The sequence below is a fragment of the Haliotis asinina genome, chromosome 6 (assembly GCF_037392515.1).
Source record: "Haliotis asinina isolate JCU_RB_2024 chromosome 6, JCU_Hal_asi_v2, whole genome shotgun sequence".
NCBI lineage: Eukaryota > Metazoa > Mollusca > Gastropoda > Lepetellida > Haliotidae > Haliotis > Haliotis asinina.
Genome location: NC_090285.1, coordinates 9,738,516 through 9,758,585, shown reverse-complemented (window position 1 = coordinate 9,758,585; position 20,070 = coordinate 9,738,516). Strand labels below are relative to the sequence as shown.

Sequence of the window (20,070 nt, the reverse complement as noted above, 5' to 3'; positions counted from 1 at the left end):
CATTTAACTCCTTGATCCATTGCTTCTCAAAAACGTCCCATCATTCATGGACACTTGCACATTTATCTGGGGGCAGTCAAGTAGATCTTAGATCTACAGAATAATTGTTTGGTCATCCAGGTAAATCTGGGGAATAATTGTTTGATTATGTAGGTGGTTGCCAAAACTTTATTCCCATCATAGTGTTATATGTTGTTCAGAGTGGCACAATACCATACTTACTCACTCAGATGTGAAATTAAGAAACAAACATTAGTGATCACTTAATGAGATGTTTCATGTTCCCATGATAAGTCAACACTGTGATATATACAATGACAATTTGTATGTTGACAACATAAGAGTGTCTGGTAGGATCTGAACCATTTCTATGGACTGAAAATGATGAATGACAAAATAATTACAATACCTTTCTTTTCATATAATGTGGCAATCAGCTTATTGTGATGTAAGCAGAGTGAGGTTTGTAGGAAACAATCTCATGTGAATACACTCTTGAAGAAAGAGGCTATGAGGCATTCAAAGGGCAAACTCTTGTGACATGACTCTCAAGCAAAGCTTGTCTGGAAGCAACTCAAATCTTGTCATCACCATAGAAGTCTGTAGTATTGCCCAGTGGCAAGATAATTGTGAGAGAGTAGATATTGCTTGAGTCAAAGAAGTTTTGCAGCTATTTGTGGCTTATTTCCACTGGCTAGATGAATGGCAGTAATCTGTCAGTGATTCTTTCACATCCATGTGAGGGTATCGGTGGCACAATTAGCTCTGCAGAGTTGTATATCCTGTGCATGCAGGAAACCTGTGGGGGTTGGTATTCAGTTTGCCTCACCTGTGTTTATAGCTAGGTTTTACAAATTGTTGTGCATATCTTATCCCTGTGTGCTGTCTTCCTACTTTAGGTGGACTGGCCATGATATAACTGGAACAGTGTTAATGTGAGTTTTAGAGCAAGTAAGTAAGTGGGTGAGTTTAGTTGTATAGGAGAAAACACGCCTCCAAGGTTTTGGTAGACCATGTAAAACCGGTGGGGAGGGAAATTCCAAGGAGCGGAACTCCAGTTCAATGTGACAAGCAAATGCTTTAACCACAAATCTGGGCGGAGCCCCCAACCCCTCAACCCTTCCAATCTGTCATTTAACAGACATTCATTTCAGTAAGAGCTACTCAAAATATGTGTGTTTGGTTAGAGGATTTAATTGAGCAAGTTGAATGACACATCAAAACAATGTTTTTCAAAACTATATGGGGGGATGAGGGACACAATCAACAATGAAATATCAATTGTGAGCTTGCACCAAAGTGGTAAGGTGGTACTGTGTACTGTCATTAATTGTTCTGATGCATTCTGTTACCTAGAAACAGACCTAGAAATAATCGGTATCAGGGACACACTTATCTCCAGGACTTATCTGTGACTTATCAGAAAGAAAATAAGAATCCATAATTTTTTTATGTCTCTCCCTCTGATTTACATGGAGAACCTTTTCAACTAATTCCTCGCAGAATCAGACAGGTATACGTACTGACTGGCATTGAAAGGTTATGTCATCAAGGTAAATTAGCACAATTTCCAGTCATCGTTTGCTTTCTGAAATACCTATAGCCAGCCACGATTACATGATAGAATTTTAGTTTTGTTTTGGAGCACTAAGCTATACTTCTTCAATGAAATTGTTGAAGCACAACTGAACCATGCATACCTTAACCTCAGATTTAAGGAACATCACCAACATGAAGTTATATCTATCGTTTATTGCAAGAAAGATACACATTATTCACTCACTGACACAACATGATACACCACCATTACAACACATTTTAAGAAATCTTGTAGCATTCACACAAGTATCAGCTGAGAGATTACAGTCATGATGCCTTAGTTTTGAACATTGGTGATCTTGAACACCCATGCCCACTTGCACGGCATGGCGTTTGCTGGAATGGCCGGAATGTTGATGTTGATGCCTTGACCTGCAGCGTTTGTGTAGCTAAATGTGCCGGAGTAGCCCAGTAGGCTGACCACAGTGTTGTCATTAGGGATAGGACGGGTCAGCTGGAAGGTCCCAACATTGGGCCAGCTCATGACGGTTGCATAGATGTCTTTTTCTTGTCCGTTTGTCCTTGAGGTGTACCTGAACATGGTTCAACATTGATATAAAAGCAACAAAAACCATTCAGTACTCATAAGACATGTGTGCACTGATTGAACTATTCTTAGCCTATCATGAACATTGTAGATGTATCAGGAATAAATAATGAGAATGCCTGGTGTTCGCTAAAATCTCTGCCAAAAGTAGAGTACAATCCTTACAAACTACATCTCTGTTCTTTATGTTTCCATGTATGTGGTTTAGTCATTATCAAAAGTATTTGATGTGCTCCCATTTGAAAGTGATATCCTTATGTAAGTGCTCTTGTGCAAAGTGTTTATTGCTTAGTAAGTGCACTGATCGCAATCAGTATGTGAGATCGAGAACTTCAAGAGAAGTGCTGAGTTGACCTGAGATCTTGCAGCTTCTTTTTGTGATGATTCTTTCTCCTAGTAGTTCACTTACAACATTAAGAGAAAGAAATCCTTGGAAACCAGTTTGTCAGCCTGCCATTACGGTTTTGAGAGTTGTTTTGGATGTGTATGTTTTATTGTTAGAGGAACATCAACCTATAACTTCACATGACCAATCATGGGATGGATTTTCCCATCCCTCTTAAATGTGATCATTGATCTCTTCTTATGGCACAAATTATAATGTGAACGAACGAGGCATGTTTTAAGCTGCTATTGTTCCCCAAGTCTTGAAATATAGACAGCAAATGCTTACCAAATTTCAGGTATCACAGTTTCATTCTGGTAGGTCCAGGGTCTTGTTTCGTAGATGGCTTCACCATTCACCTTGAGCCACTCGCCCATCTGCTTTAGCCTCTCTTCGTAGATGGGACTGACCACACCATAAGAAGTTGGTCCAATGTTCATGAGTAGATTGCCGTTACAACTGGAATAGAGGAGACATTTGGGAACACTTAGATTTGTTTGATTGTGAACAGTGATGGGGTGTTCAACTAATACCAACTAGATATGGATGCAACTGCATGAATTAATACACCCGGGTATTAAAATATTATCAACTGTATAAAAGCTGACAAGACAATGGTTTCAAGAAATCTTCTTTGGGACATTGTTTTGCTGGATTCTTTACGATAGCAGTTTCCAGAATGCCATAATCTGCCATTGAAGGAAAACACAGTCATATGGGCACTTAACTTCTTTATTGCAATGGGTGCGACGTTTTTGTGCAGGCACTAAGTGTACTTGATAACAGTGTTAGTTCTTTCACCAAAACTTCGCAACCATTGCAGTAAAGAATCTGACCATCCATAGAACTTCATTTTCCTTCATATATACAACTTCAAAATGTCTTTCAAAGAAATGTGCTATTGATTTGTAGGATGTTTCAAGACAGTTCTTTTCATAACATAAAGTAACGAAGATGGGGCAGATGCTTAAAGACATTGGTTTCCATAACACTGTCAAGCGACAATGGTTTGTTGGATGCAAGATAGTGTACAACCTCAATACAATGGTTTAATAAAACTATTTGGAATGTCCTTGTTTCAATACAGTAGCTAAGAAGGACACACTATGCATATGAGGCAGCTGTTATTGATTTGTAAACTTGTGTTACCTGACAGTCCTAGCGAGAGTCTCGATGAGCTCCTCTATGGTCAGATAGTCAGACAGGGGAGCGTTACGTCGGAAACCCCAGGACTTCTTGTCTATTGTCATGGCGTTCACCCACTTGTGCTTCTGCAGAACACCTGTAGAGAAACCAGACTTGTAAACATATCACCTGCATTAGCATAGTGAGGGTGCATTGTGGAGAGAGTTGGGTTTGGAGTTCAGGTAATCTGCAGTTGTAAGACAGTGAGAACATGGTTCAGATTCTTGCTTTCTTGCAAGAATGGTCTGAGAGAAATGGGATACTTGCAGTAATTACAGATACGTCTTCAAAATGAGATTGAATCTTGAGCTTGGAAACTAGCAGCTGATGTTATGATGAAATCTGCAGCAGTAGATAATTCTGCTGCTTTGCCTCTGTGAAGATCTGGGTTAGAATTGTTAAACCATGAAAACCAAATGTTTTCATGGTTCAGGTTATTGCTTTCTTCCAAGAATGAGTTGACAGAAATGCAATACTGAACAGTAGTTTTCAGTGAGCCTTCAAAATGAGATTGAAACTAGCAGTTGATGTTATAATGGTCTATAACATTTAACAATTCTGCTGCTTTGCCCCTGTGAAGTCTGGGTTAGAACCGGCCTTCAGAACCAATTTGTTAAGTGACACCTACCTGGATCAGGAGGCCAGGTTCTCTGACTTAACTAATGAACATCATCATATTTCAGTTGTATTTAAAATTTTGTCTGGTCCAGACTGACTTGGTTATGTACAGACCACTGTCATGTAGAGCCGGAGTATGACATTCAGCCAGAAATAATTAACATTCATTTAAAAGATGCCACAAGCAAAAATGGTGTTTGTTCACATACCGGGGTTGTATCTGTCTCCGCAAGTATAGACACCTCCGTGGGTACAATTACAGCCTATACCCCACCGGTCATTGGTCACTACTTTATCCTTGATTGGACTGGAATGCATACAATTTCTGCATGAGGTTTTGAATACCTGAATAATGATTCTGGACATTTATGTATTACCTTTGCTGTAAAATTCTGCCAACACTGAGTAAAAGTTTGAGAGTGAGTGAATCTTTGAAACTAATGTTTGAGTTCTGTTGCAAGTGAGTGAATCTTGTGACAAATGTTTGAATCTTGATGCATGTGTGTGAATCATGTTGCAAGTGAGTGAATGATTGCTTATGGAAGATCCAGTGATTGTCATGTGAGATTATGGAAGCAGAAATATTTACTTCTTACAGAATGTATTGACACCAACCTGTCATTGTATAGCCATGTCAGAAACTCCCTGGATCCCCAGTAGGTGTCTGGAGCTTCCCAGTCTCCATCAGACCACACAAGGTCAGGCTCAAAGGTGTTCACAATTTCATACAGCTCAGGCATGATCTTAAACTGTAGTGATAATGAGAACAATAGTATCATAGAGATCGCAATTTGGGTGAAGTTGGAGGAAGAATTTGAATGTGGCAGCAGTCTCTTTTGATGACATCAATGACTGATCCACCTAACTTGATGAATCCTACTTCTTGAAACTACTAATATTTCTGACATTTAATAAACTCACTCTAAAATCTGTGAATGTACCAGAAAAAATGACTGCAAAATACTTCGATGCTTCATAAACATGATAACTATTATACAAAGATTAGAACCTCCCTTAAAAAAATATATTGAGTTTCATTTTCAGTTATTGCATGGTAAAAGTTAATATGAAAACTTTTAGAAATCATGATTATATTAAAATGTAAGGGTAGATTATTAAGTCAGTTTGTACATTGAAATTATTAGATATTGGGTGGGTGAGTGGATGAGTTTAATTTTACGTCACACTCAGCAATATTCCAGCTATATGATGGCAGTCTGTAAATAATCAAGTCTGGACCAGACAATCCAGTGATCAACAACATGATCATCGATCTGTGCAATTGGATGCCGATGACGTGTCAACCAAGTCAGCGAGTCCGACCACCCGATCCCGTTAGTCGCCTCTTACGACAAACATAGTCAGTCACCTTTTATAGCAAGCATGGTTGCTGAAGGCCTATCCTACCCCAGTACTTTCACGAATCTATTAGATATTGACTGTAGCAATAGACCAAATATTACATCAACAAATCTCCTGGTGGTGAAATTGTTCTCTTTGTCCTGTAGATAAAGAGGATGGAACCACTCGTACAGCACATGGTAAAGACCAAACCTTAAGTCTGTCTTGGTGCGGACTGCTTGGGCCAACTCGGCTGAAGCAACAGAAAGCATGTTTGTCAGGGTTTGCAGTATATCATATAGCACTTGATCCATGAACTAAACTTTGACAAGTCATTAGACTGGTCCCCAATAATACAATTACAATTGTTGTTGCAATTAAATCAGGTGGTTGTAAATTAGGTTTCAGATGAAAAATATTTGCAGAGATTGACATTATTCACACAAATCATAGAGGATCAAGGTGATTTTAGTATTCATTACCTACAATATTCCTCTTGGGCCCAGCAACCATGGAATTCCAGCTAAAGGACACATTGCTTGGCCAGTGACAGAAACCCTCACAGTGTTTACTCACGAAAACAGTGTACCTGTTATCACAGCATAATGAGTGAGTGCATAAGTGCGTGAGTGCTTTTTGCTTAGTATGGTCAGCTTTAATGCAGTATAATAACTTTCCAGGGAATGCTCTTTGCTTTCCGAATGACTAGAGATGAACATGCCCAAGACATCTTAGTTATTTAACCACCTTATTCATTAGTCAAATTTAGACATGTAGGAGTTTACATCACTGCTCCAGACAGTTTGGAACGATACCATAGATATATATGGCATTAGGAGCTTGTTTGCAAGGCAAAACCCAGAAACACTTTGTTTAGGTTTTAACACACAGGCAGTGAAACAATGTAGGGAGAGCTATTGGTATTCCATGATCCCAATGCGTAAGGCATTCATAGCATTAAGGTTATCATCAGTATATTGTTTATCAAAGGCTTTCAAATACAATGGTAAAATAATGTACAATGCTTCGAGGATCAGACCCAAGTTTCATCATATTTGTGATGCTTTATAGATGTGAAGAATATACCTACTTGGCACCCGAAGTTTGCAAAATTCTTGCCCACTCATCTGCATCAAAGAATTCTGCAGTTAGCATTGGAGCAAAATCAGCATACGTCCAATCTGGTCGAAAGTTCTTCTTCATGAATTCCACAATTTCTGGTACTTTTTGCTCTTGCCAGAGGTACCAGAACCATTCTGATCCAAGACCTGGCACTGAGAAGATTCCCCAATGGATGAAGATACCAAATTTGGCATCATCGTACCATGCAGGAAGTGGTCTTGCATCCAGTGATTCCCATGTGGGCTGATACTGGCCATATACTGACAGTACCGTAAGTACTGACAGTATTAGAAGTGGAGTCAGGAGTTTGAGAGATGTCATGTTGCTGGGACTGCCTTTGAGGGTTTCTGTTGTTTGTGGTCAAGGATTCTGGTATTTAAGTGGTGGTGATGCTCAAACAGATAAGATAGGTGGCCTTACCTTGACCTACTTTTACGTTCAGTACCTGGTTTATATCACAAGACTCCCTAGCTATCAGCTTGAGTTATAATATATGTCTGAAATATGTTACGTCTTGACCTGTGTCCCCAAATTGTTTCATTCAAACACTTTATCTCTCATATTCAAGATAGTGATAGTGTGTGTCATGAGATTCTCTTTTCTTTGTAAGGGAAGGTATCCTTACTGAACCTAATATTTTCTAAATTTAGATTCATATATAATACCATGATAGCTTATCAGATCAGAAAATGATCACTACCAAGGACTTATCAACATGGAGAATGTTAATTTAGCACAAAGCCATTTTTTATATATATGTCTATACTGCAAATTTTGTCATGAATTCCTGTCATAATGCCACATAACCTTCCTGTGAGAGGAATTACTTGGCCTATATGTATTGAAGGTAGCGCTACACCTATGCTTATAGTCACACTAACCAATCTTCACACCCATGTCATCACAAACTCGTCTCCTCGTATGTTCGCCTTCTAGTGGCTTTACTTCACTCACTAAGTGACCAACTATTTTGTCAGGGAGTTTAGGTAGCATTGTGGTTTATATGTTTGTTCATCATGCAAAAAGCCTTGGTTCGAACCCGTGAAGGTCCTGGGGTAGAATAGGCCTTCAGCAACATGTGCTTGTTATAAAAGGCGACTATGCTTGTCGTAAGAGGCAACTAACAGGATCGGGTGGTCAGGCTCGTCTATCATAAAATTGTCACTCAGTGTAATTACATAGAGTCATATAGACTCAGACATCTCCTAATACACAACAATATTGCTCATATGGTGAAACATGACCAATGTCATATACTACAGCAAAACGTATGGGAGCACTGTTGAATTTGATAGTCATATATAGCATAATGTGGTGAGGTCATTTATATGGTCTTCCACATGAACTGGGCTTTTATGTTTGGGCGTTGATTCAAACGAGGTACTGGTGTGTTTTAGCACCCTTATTTTTCACTGTTTTGACGATGTTTTATTTCACTAAAGTTGCGTTTACCTTAGTGCATAAATGCCCTCACCATGTTTAGGTTTATATGGGACTATAAAATTCTTGAGTGTTCCAATACTTTTTGCTTATAGCATATATATATATCATGTGAGCTCATGTGCACACATCACATTGTGTGTAGTTCGTTGTCTCTTAAGTCTTCAACAATTGAACTTGATGTCAATGAAGAGGGAACTCACACATTTATTATGGTGTTTTACTGCATAAAGTACATTATTAAGATAGATAATAAAGAAATAAGAATAAAATATTACCTTCACTCTTGCACAGGCACTATACCATTTCACACTTGTTTCATAAAAGTCTTAATACACACTAGCTTGTGTAATATTATCTATATCCCACTATGTGCTACTATCTACACAGTGATCTACAACCGTAGTAACTCATTCATACATGCCCCATATTACACTTATGGCAAGAGCTATTGATGTGTATTTGAGGGCACCTTGTCATACAGGAGACAAATTCTACAGTTAAAACTTTGTCTTGTTTCCCAGAATGATTGCACAGAACAGTGATTATTTTCTTAAAAAAAAGGAAAATCCAGCAAACAATCTGTTCAATCATTTCTGTGTGTCTCTGTGTCTGTGTATATGATTGTGTGCATGTGCGTGTGTGCATGTGTGCGTGTGTGTGCGTGCGCACATGTGTGTACGTGTGTGTACGTGTGTGTATCCTCAATGGGCCAATATAGCAGAGTGAAACATATCAAACACACCGTATGTAAAGTTGACCAACATCACCAGTTCCTGATAACAGTTTGTTCACTCGTGTTCACGTGAGCGAAGGATATTGCCCCATACACAAGTGATTGATGAAGAAGAATAGAGGTTATCTGCCATGTCTTGGCTTCATGTTTAGTTGATGTCAAGTGCATGGCCAGTAAGGCTATGTCAACAAAGATTGAAAATATTTACGACAGATCTAACAGATTCGTTTTGAAGCAGATATTGCCTTGGTTGTCAGCTGCAGTAATAGGGCTCTTTGTTGAGCATAGTCTTAAATCTTACATAGGAAGAGTTTCTTTAAACAAAGTATTAAATGAAGAGTATGTGTTTTATTTGCCCCCACAAATATAATGAACATCCTCTTAGCTCTACGTCAAGTGAAAATGCTTAGATTTTAAGCAATATTTTTGAATGAGAGGTGGTACCCCATGTTTAACCATTTCTGTAACCATCTTTTGTCTTCAATGAATACTAGTGACCCATTCATATGACTGTCAGGATATCTCCCAATTGACAGACAACCATTTGACAGACAGTCGTCTAACCGACAGGGTTAATTAGGGTAACACCTATGGGTTTAATGGAACAATTAAATCCACTTTCTAGTGATTAAACCCTAAATAGGTTCGTTACTGCGAAGTTTGTGTGTAAATAGAACTTTGTTGTGATTAAATGATGATCTGTCTTCTCTTTTCGAAATTGATTTTAGTATCAGTTACTAACGAATATAGAAACAGCATTTTCACCAAGTAGTGTGCTTGTGTTTACTGACATTTTACTGCGTAACACAAGTTTTCAGTAACTTAGATGCCTGCTTTACGATTCATTCATTTAACTTGATTATAAGATTTAATGCTAATGGAATATTATTCCACATTATAACTAGGTGCTGTTCTTTTAAGTGGGAAAGGTTCCAATCATTTCAGATGTCTTTTTGAAAGTGTTTTCAATCTGATGCAGTCAATGGTTTTCATATTACAGAAATTTAATGTGTTTATAATGCCATGTTTAAAAAAAATATAATATAGCTTCAGTTTTACTTGTGTTTTTTTTTTTTGACTATTCCTTTACACTGTGTAGGTAAAAGGTAGTAGCTAGTCTGTTAATTGAACTATGAATGTTGTTTGTATCAAGGTGTCTGCGAACTGCCTGTATGTGTAATGGACACTGACTATCACACCTAGTTTTCCTTTTATACTGAATGAATTTTGTTTTTGTGGATAGTCAAGACTGGATATTATTATACACTGATATTCTTCATGCATAATATTTTCAGCCTAATACAATTTCAGATTGTTTATGTATTATTATTATTATCATAATAGAATATTTATATAGCGCACATATATAGGCAACTAGTACTTGCTCAAGGCACTCAAATATGTTTCCCTCGATCATTGGATGTCAATATCAATGGCCCATCGTATAATCAGTCTCCCTGGGAAGTATAGACTCTTGCTACCTCTATACACAAGGAGTTAATTGTAGTCCAATGAGGTACCCATTCACAGCTGGGTTTACTATATACAAGTAATGAATGATGAAGTTGTCATGATGATGACATTATCCTCATATATTACCTGACTCATGCAGAAGTATGTTTAACATTCAATGACAACAATACACAAAGCCAAGACTTACGAACGTTTTTTTTCTTCATTTTGTTCTTCAGGTTATTGCCATAATTCATGTTTGGTCAAAACCCTGGATTCGCAAAACATGAGAAATGAACCAATTCATAGGGTAGGACGATACCAATAGGACGATATCATTGCTCTGAGCAGAGCAATGATCATTTGGAACCATTGTTTTATAGACTTTGTGACAATGTACAAGGACAATTATATCAGTATAGCTGATGTCTAATAGTTTGTTTGAAGCTGCTGAATTGCCACATTGTTTACAATCAGACTTATATGAGTGTCTGTTGTTTGATGCTAGTTCCTCTTTGTAGATGATTAAAGGATTCTGAACTGTAAAAGAACTGTAGAAAAACAGGGAAAATATCAAATCAGAAAAAACCACCTTACTTTTTATTTATTTATCAAGCAGCAATGAAACCCATGGCAATCATACTCTTTTCAATCTCAACCTACAAAAAATTCTAAAAGCATGAAATAAAGGAAACAACTTTGAAGGTGTGGGGAGTCTTTTATCATAGTTCTTCTGGATTATTTGATGATCGTTCTATTTCTGAGTTGGCAAATAAGATATTCAAGCCAAATGTGTATTGTATCACATGCATCTCACAGTTAATTTGCACTAATGTAGTACCTGCTAATAGTTGCAAAATTTCTGATGGGTTTTTAGGCAATGCTCCTTGACCTCATGCCTTCATGCGAAACACAAAATTCATTTTATCTGTTTTATTTCAGATTTATCCAAATGAGGTGGAGATATACAGAACAATATAACTACAACAATGTCCAACTCCACCACAGAGTTAGCAACTCCTATGTCAGTTAATGACACAACATTAAACTTCATCAATCAAACAACCTTGACTCTTCTGAACCTGACTGACACAACCAGCCGAATTGTTGTGAAGGACCATCCAAGTCCATTTGGAAAGTGCTACACATGGGAGGATGCCCAACACACAGTATTCCAGTTGGCCAATCTGTGCATGGCCATCTCATTCCTGACTCCAAGCAGCTTCCAGTATCATGTCTTCTTCCTCCGATGTCTTCTCCTTGTGGGATTTGTGTTCTTCCTCCTCTGGGCAGGACTGTTTGTGTGCATGTTGGATATTCTTGTATGGAATGCCATATTTGTGGCAGTGAACCTTGGACATATTGGCTATTTGACCTATGTGAATTTCCCTGTGAAAATGCATGATCAAATGGAAGACATATATTCAAAACTATTCCGGCCTCTCAAAATGTCAAGGCAAGAGTTTGCTCTGATATGTAAACTAGGCACCATGATGACGGTACCAAAAGGTAGCATATACGCAGTGGAGGGAATTACAAACATTGGGGATAAAGTCTCCATATTAGTCAAAGGAAAGTAAGTAAGGCACCACCTTGAAGAATGTCACACCTCTCTTGTTCATGTTCTGTGTATTTTTTCAGACCATTGATATTCAGTTTTTTCCAAAGAAATATGAAAACTGTTTGCCAGGTAGTTAATACATATATGCTGGCTCTGCACATGCATTCTTGTATTGACCTCTGTCCTCTAGAAGTGGTCTTCCTTCAGTTACCCATGTTTGTTGTAAGTTGTCATATTTGCTGACTTAGCTGATCATTGTATCATTGTGAAAATCAATTCCTTATGATGCTAATCACTGGACTGTGTGATTTAGACTTATCTATTTACATATCAGTGTAAAATAGCTGGAATAGTGGTGGAAATTGCAGCGTTAGTCAAGGAAGAAACAGACACAAATCTTTAACAGGTTTTGCATAGGGCCTTGCCAAAAACCTGTGAGCAGTTTGGTAGACCCATATACTTGAACTTGTACATTGTAGTTGCCATCTCTTGTTAACACAAATGTTTACACATGCAAACAAATGCTGCAATAATCTATACATTACTCAGAAACAATATGTTACCTAAGCAAACAAAGGTTAAGGATCATAGGTGTTGAAGAACTTTTTTCCTTGTATATAACTCTTTTAGCCAGTTGGGCTAATTTATTTCTTAGACTTGCCCTTGACTGTTAAACTTTGTTTCAGATTAAAAGTTACTTATGGGAGATTCTACCTTCACCACATTGAGGCCAGTGAGTTTGTAGACTCGCCAGAGTGTGACTCTGCTGTTCCGTATGTAGAAACAGATGAAAAATACCAGGTGAGTGCAAGGATAATAATGGTGACAGTATGAAAGACAACATTAAGCTTGCAACTGATACGTGCTTGAAGCACACATAAAATATATTTTTCACTAAACTGAAATAATGAACATTGGTTACTTCCACAAAATACTAAATATATCTACAGTGCACCCTGATTATAATGTCACCCTGGATATAATTTTCATATCAGAACAGATTCCCTGCTCTTATTATATAAGGCTTGTAAAGCCAGACTGGGTATGATTTACCAGTGATCTTTGGAACACAAGTCATCTTTCCCTGATTATATGGCCATTTTGTATCGAATTGCCATAGAAACTTGTCATTGGAATAATATTGACTATCATACTATACTCTCCTTGCAATACTGTTAAAAGTGGTGTTTATCACATTCTGTTCATTCCTTTACTTCAACGGCAAACGCTGAACTAATTGTTCAGAGTTGCCTCCCTTAGTAATGACAGTATCTGCCAACTGAGGATATTGTGAAATGCCAGATTCATATTCATTGTTATACTTGGTTTTCAGCACCATATCTAGCTGGGGATCTTCAAAGTAATGTCTACCTGCATACCTTGTATGATAGTCTCCCTGTCAATCACTCACAGTAGCATCCATTTGCATAAGTTCATGTGCATTGTATTTGGGAAATCTTTTAAGTACAAATTCACATGTTAAGTTAATTGTTGTATCTTCAATCAAAGCTTAGCAAGACTACACTGAGAAACCTAAGAGAAACAATACAGATTTGCTTAATGGAAGAGTGAGAGTAGAGTTGTATATAAATGAAAGTGACCACTTTTTGGGATTTGGGTAGTGGACATGTCAACAGTTGCATCACAGATTTTATGTCTCATCACACAATGTTGGCATGGCTTTGTGTTCATAGTTTATCAACAACAGCTGGATGGGAGTGAAAGTTTAGTTTAGTTTTCCACCTCTTTTAGAAATATTCCATTAATAATCACAGGTGGGGACATCAGAAATCACATATTGTACTCATCTGGGGAATTGTACCTGGGTCTTTGGTGTGAAAAACAAACACTTTAACCACTGGACTGCCCCACCCATCTGGAATTGAATTTGTTGAAGCTTTATTATTGCAAGGGACCTAAGTCCCTTTCACAACCCACTAAATCAGATTTCTTAAGAATTACCACTTTGCTTAACACAAGGATGGCCAAGAATAGATGTTGAGTAATCTGTTCTTGCTTTAGTGATGATGTGAGGATTGATGACTGGGCCATGGATTATTGCACATGCTGTTAGGGATCAGTTTGCATATTTATAGGATGTCAAGTTGTAACATTTATTATGAGGTACTCAAAGTTTTGAGACTTAAATCCAAGAAACAGAAAAGGAATTTGGTTATTCCCTGCACCACAATTATCTGACAGTAGTCTTCAGTTACAGCAATCTACAGATAGTAGTAATAATAATGACCATTTATGATGCTCCTTTTCCACACGCTTGTGCATACTCAAAGTGCCAAGACATCATTACCCAGATAGCCCAAGCTGCTTTTGAGGTGCTTGAAGGTTGTTAGTCACACTTTCTGCTGAGTGAACAAAGGCAGATTTGAAAAAGCTCACTTGCTTACGGTGAGACCATATGTTTCATATATGCTTCATTGTGGGGCAGGAATGAAGTCCTAAAAAGTCAAACTGCCAAACACGGTCACACACTCCAGGACTGTCCATGCTCAGATTTGCTTAAGGGCAACTGCTTTGGGACCTGAAATCCATTCACAGGACCACAACTACCACGTCCTGGGCAAGGACAATAGTCTGTCACTGAATGTTTCCGCTGTCAGTTTTGGATCCGTACAATATCAAACAAGCTTGACAAACTAGTTTCACAAACCCTTACATAAGATTTTCATTTATGTGTAAAAATGTAGCTCATCTAGTAGCAAAAATGTTGCTGAGTGAAGCATAATACAAAATCCACTTGACTGTCAGGTAACAATATCTGCATCAGAAGAGAGTCGAATCCTGACCTGGCACTACCCAACCCTGCAGGAGTACCTGGACAAGGACACTTACCTAGCCACAGCATTCCACTACATCCTGGGCAAGGACATCAGCCACAAGCTGTACCAGATCCAGGAGCTCCTGCTCTCCAACCCAGACTATATGAGGACTCTGGCCAGCAGACAGTCATCTATGGTCAACCTAAGGAACAGCCTGGTCACACAGGACTCCTGCCTTAGTCTTACCAAGCTCAATAACATTCATATGAGTAAGTTGTGTGTAAGTTTTATGTTGCTGCTTGCAGTTGTACTTCCAGAAAGCTGATATGTATGTTTGTTGTAAAACACTGAACTCAGCAATATTCTAGCTGTATGGCAGAGGTCTGTAATTGACCGGCTCAGGACAATCAACTTATCAACATCATGAGCATAAATTTGGATATGGTGACATGTGTCAGTGAAGTCAGTGAGCATGATCACCTGATCCAGTTAGTTATCTCTTGCAACAAGCATGGGTTTCTGAAGACAAATTCTAACCCTGATCTTCACAGATCTTCAACAATAGTATTGATCATGGTGTGTATGATTTTCAGTGTTACATTATTCAAGCAATATCTCAGCTATGTTATAGACATCCTGAAAGTTACAGAGTCTGGATCAGTGATTGATATTAATCCATTGTGGATTATGATATACATTAAACAGAGCCACTGGTGCCAGTACAACAGAGCATTGGTCCCTTTGGTCCTAATACAACCTGTTATCACCATCTTGTATGTAAACATGTCAGAGCAAGTTTGAAAACAATTTACAAAATGGAATATGTCTATGGTAATTTTCTTGAAATTGTTAATAAGTAATTGTTACCTTTGTTTTTGAAGTTAGTGTATAAATAACCTGTCTGATCCTGTTACAGGTGGAGGCCTCACCATAGCTTCAGTTGGTGCTGCTTTGAAAGCAAAGAAGGCTGAAAGACAAGACACCATTGAAACCAGTGTTTGACAGTAACATACACACATGTAACCATGTGTATCAGAGAAGATAACATGGGATGCCATGGACGTGAGAATGCCATTGTCAGAAGTGTAGGCAAGTGATGTTATTGCAAGTGACAATATTCAAAGCTAGAGGCATCCTTTAGTGAACCTATCATCTTGATGACTTGCCAGTGTCTTCATTATGTGCCTGTATTTGAAAAGTGTCTGCATCGCTAACAAACACTCCAACCTATCCAGTATTACACTGATAGGTGTGCTAAACAAGTGTGCACACACTATGATGATGGCACATTTGTGACAGTTATGGATGGACATTACTATCAGTGTTTGAGAGGTGGTCAACACCAGAATTTTGTTTTTTGTGAATTCTTTGAAGTACAGGATGATTTGTCATCAAAGGATGAAAAATACAGAAAAAAACCCAAAAGGACACAGACACAGACAGACAGACACACAGACACACACACAGACACACACACAGAGACACAGACACACACAGACGCACACACACACGCACACACGCACACACACACACATTGCTGAAAAACAAATGGTGAGGATATTGTAGTTAGCCTAGCTAACACTTGCCAATTAAGGCCTGAGTTCATTGTCTATACATTACAGGTATCCATGCTTAAGGTCACGATCAAAATAGTGGGCAACACTGATATTGGAGATATTGGAGAGATAGGTATCAAGAGGCTGACACAGTTACTGCCACTGACTAGATATAAGATGTTTTGACAGACCTCTGCTGAAACTAACATCAGTGTTTGACTGACAACCTTTGAAGATGTTTACTTTGACCTCTAATTATTTTAAGTAACTTGGTCAGATCCATTGACATTTATGTTTGACAGACAGCTGTTGAAAAATGCTTACAGAGTGCAAAGTAAGTTGTCTCCACTGGTCCCCAAACACTGACGTAAGATAACATTGGCATTGACGATACAATGATACTGCTGTTTGAAAGACAACCACAGAACATATTGTCTTTGAACTGAAGCATTTGCCTGCAATGTTTGGAAGACAATGAAATCAGTGTTATAGTAGTCTCCATACATGGACGGAAATATCAGTACTATTATTGTCAAGAGAGCACTTTTTTACCATGAAAGTGTTTTTGCAATGTTATTGTTTCAAAGTCTTATTGATGCAAGCGGCATTCAAAGACAAAGCAGGTAGAAACAATGAAACTGCGGACATACATTTTGTAAGCATTAATCATATCAAAAGGATACCTATCCTTGTTATGCAGACAGGGCAACTAGTAACAGCATCATTCACAAATTCGACATGGAACCTGCAGGACAATCATTTCTGCTTGAAGTGAAGGTGCTCATTATATTTCAAAGAAAAGCATCGAACTCTGAATGTGCATAGTTGCTAGACAATTCTCATGGTCACTTATAAACCGTTATGTAAGGTGTAAAAAAAGTGTAAGGTGAAGATTAAAACATTGCAAACCACTGGTATAAAGAAAGTAAACAACCGCATTTGGTGCTGACTGAAACTGAAGCAACCAAAAAATGATTAATTGGTTGTGATGTATCTGTATGGGTATTTATGTTTTGGACCTTAACTCTGCTTGTTTAATTCTCCTTCAATACAAATTGTCACAAATCCTGAATAACACTTTTTCATGTGGAATGTTAAGAAATTTTCTGAGCCTACCATATTAGATGGTAGTCCTGGATGGAGAAAACCCATTGCTGTCTTACAGTTAACCAGAAGAGTTGGTGTAAATTTGCTCTGACTTATAATGCTTATAGTTAATAAATGAGAGTACATGGTAACGTAAATAATTAAAGTAATTAAAGCATGTAGGTATGTTTAAGTGTATTATCATTATTTTTAAGCACATGGAAGTCAAGATGGTAAAATCAAGAAAAAAAACAAATGTGGCCTTACTCCTGTCACGTGCATCACGACTTGCATTCACGTGGTGCAATTTCAGCTCTTCATGCATAGACCTTTGCCTTTTTAAGGATGTACTAATGTGATAATGTTAAGAAAATGATGAATTTGATGCACTGATTTATCTCAGCAGAACTTTCACATACGTATTATCTTTTTGATACAGTGAAACCCTGTTAAAGTGGACTGTTCCTCTCCTAGCAAATTGTTGGGATAGCATTTTAACAACTGTATCTATATCATCCTAAAAATGTAATGTTCCTATGTCCAGTACTGGAATTCTTCTGAAGACAATGTTTATGCATTGGCAAGGTCCAGACTAAAATACATTTCCATGTATTTCCGACTTCTTCCCATATGTGTGCTGATTTGTTAAATGTGGTAATGGTTAAACAGGTTGTTAAATTTAAAATATATGTAATTTGATGTCCATTTCTGTGTTAATGATGTGGACTGAGGTGATAGCTTCTTCTTTGTTGTTTTAAGTTCAGGTAAGAGTCTGGTTTTTCTGGAACATTTCAAATGAATGAGATAATTATGAATGACACATAGATACAGAACTGGTGCCACACAAGGATAGTGGTCATTCATCAATGAAACAGTACTTCTCGGCACTTCACTTGGCAACTGACATGTTTTAGAAACCCCTGTAGCAGAAGAGAAGATCATGGTTTGTCTGTAGTACGCTGTGAATGACCAGAAGAATATTTTATTCTGAATTTGCATTTTGTCAAATACTTTGTTTGTATCTACAATTGGTTTGCTTGTGATCAGTGTTGGTGCTTTACAAATTGAACTGTTTTGTTTAAATTATATTGTGTGTATTTTCAGAATTACCATGTCAATTTTCATGTGAATAGAATGTATGATCTTCATACAGCATAACATTGTGTTACAGTAATGAATCATGATATTAACATATGTTACAAGAAATTAGTTCTAAATGTTGGGTGTTTTGTTGCTATGGCAAAGTATATATTTCTTGGTAAAGATGGAGTTTTTAAAGAGATCATATGAGTGCATCAAAGTTCGCCATGGGTAACTAATAAGTAATGATTTTATTATAAAGTGGTTGATGTTGATTTTATTTCAGTTAATTTTCAACAGATGGCTCTTTGTTTTACAGTTTGAATCCTGGAAAACGTACAATGTTGTGACTGCAAAAATGAATCTCACTTATATGGCCAGTTTCAATGCCAGTTGATTTGGCTATACATAATGTCATGTGAAAAAGTTGCAAGCTTCTGGATAAAGTGATTGAACATGTTGTATTTGTTGTGTTATTTGCGGGTGCTGGGTAGCCTCATGGTTAAAGCCTCGTCATACTAAACACCTGGTTTGATTCCTCACATGGGTACAATATGTGAAGCCAATTTCTGGTGTGATATTCTGCCCTAATATCACAAGAATATTGCTAAAAGCAGTGCTAAACCTCACTTGCTCACTCACTCAATTTGTATCCTATAGGAGGGCTGCTCAAAAAGCTTAAAGCCTACATAACGTCTAGACAGGTGACACCAACTAATCTTAAGAGTGTAGTTGGACAATGTCCTTCATCAGCAATTCTAGTTATTTTACTCAAATAGATCAACTAGTTTGAAAACAACATGTCTTTGAAGCCTACTGAGATATACATGTATGCTTCAGCTTGAGAGATGGAGCAACATGCTGTTAGAAAGTTTTTGACACTGGATGGCATTCAGCCATCAGAAGGCATCCACGTATGCTGAATTTGTATGGGGATGATTGTCATTCAGACTCTACAGTTAAGAGAAGAGCTGCTTTATTCAAGTCTGGCAGGACAGGTCTGGATGATGACCCACGGTGCGGACGGCCCCCTACAGCCATTAGTGAAGAAACAGAAGAAGCTGTGGAGAAATGTATTCTTGCAGACAGACGTATTACTATTGCTGAAGTTAAACGAGAAACGAATCTAAGCCATGGATCCATTCAAAGTATTATCCATGATCATTTGGGCAAAAATACAAAATACATGCGCGATGGGTTCCAAAGTTTCACAGTGCTGATTTGAAGAAAAAGAGAAGAATTGTTTCTAAGCATAATTTTGAATTGATGGAGCATGATTTTGAAAATTGTAAAAGTAGATTAGTAACAAGGGATTAAACATGGATTTATCATTACCACCCGGAGTCAAAACGTCAATCCATCACACTTTTCCTCCACCCAAGAAGTTCAAGTCTTCAAGGTCAGTTATGTTATGGCCATAATATTCTGGGATGCGAAGGGCATCATTCATGTTGACATATACGACAAAATGTTGTGGATGTCAAATTCTTCTTTACTGTTTTCGCAACGTTTCTGGGCTATTCCTTGCCCCTTCGTCAGGTGGATGCTAACTAACAGTTAAACAGGATATATATACTAGTAATGT

General features: G+C 37.8%; 2 protein-coding genes across 2 annotated transcripts in view; one reads left to right on the top strand and one right to left on the bottom strand.

The window, feature by feature from the left end:
• The window catches only part of LOC137288184 (blood vessel epicardial substance-like), a 164,777-nt gene extending 145,833 nt beyond the window's left edge, over window positions 1-18,944 (top strand). Inside the window, exons 4-7 of the mRNA XM_067820619.1 lie at window positions 11,368-12,001; window positions 12,673-12,787; window positions 14,753-15,032; window positions 15,680-18,944. Coding sequence (XP_067676720.1) covers window positions 11,415-12,001; window positions 12,673-12,787; window positions 14,753-15,032; window positions 15,680-15,765 — 1,068 coding nt within the window. The 5' untranslated portion in view covers window positions 11,368-11,414 and the 3' untranslated portion in view covers window positions 15,766-18,944. The remainder of the gene's footprint in view (window positions 1-11,367; window positions 12,002-12,672; window positions 12,788-14,752; window positions 15,033-15,679) is intronic.
• Window positions 1,738-7,153, bottom strand: LOC137288181 (alpha-L-fucosidase-like). The gene is made up of 8 exons (XM_067820615.1): window positions 6,766-7,153; window positions 6,158-6,264; window positions 5,798-5,928; window positions 4,950-5,083; window positions 4,544-4,641; window positions 3,681-3,813; window positions 2,820-2,990; window positions 1,738-2,132 (listed from the first exon to the last, which is right to left on the bottom strand). The coding sequence occupies exons 1-8, from the start codon at window positions 7,116-7,118 to the stop codon at window positions 1,877-1,879; spliced, it is 1,383 nt and encodes a 460-aa protein (XP_067676716.1). The 5' UTR covers window positions 7,119-7,153; the 3' UTR covers window positions 1,738-1,876.
• Window positions 18,945-20,070: the final 1,126 nt, after the last annotated feature.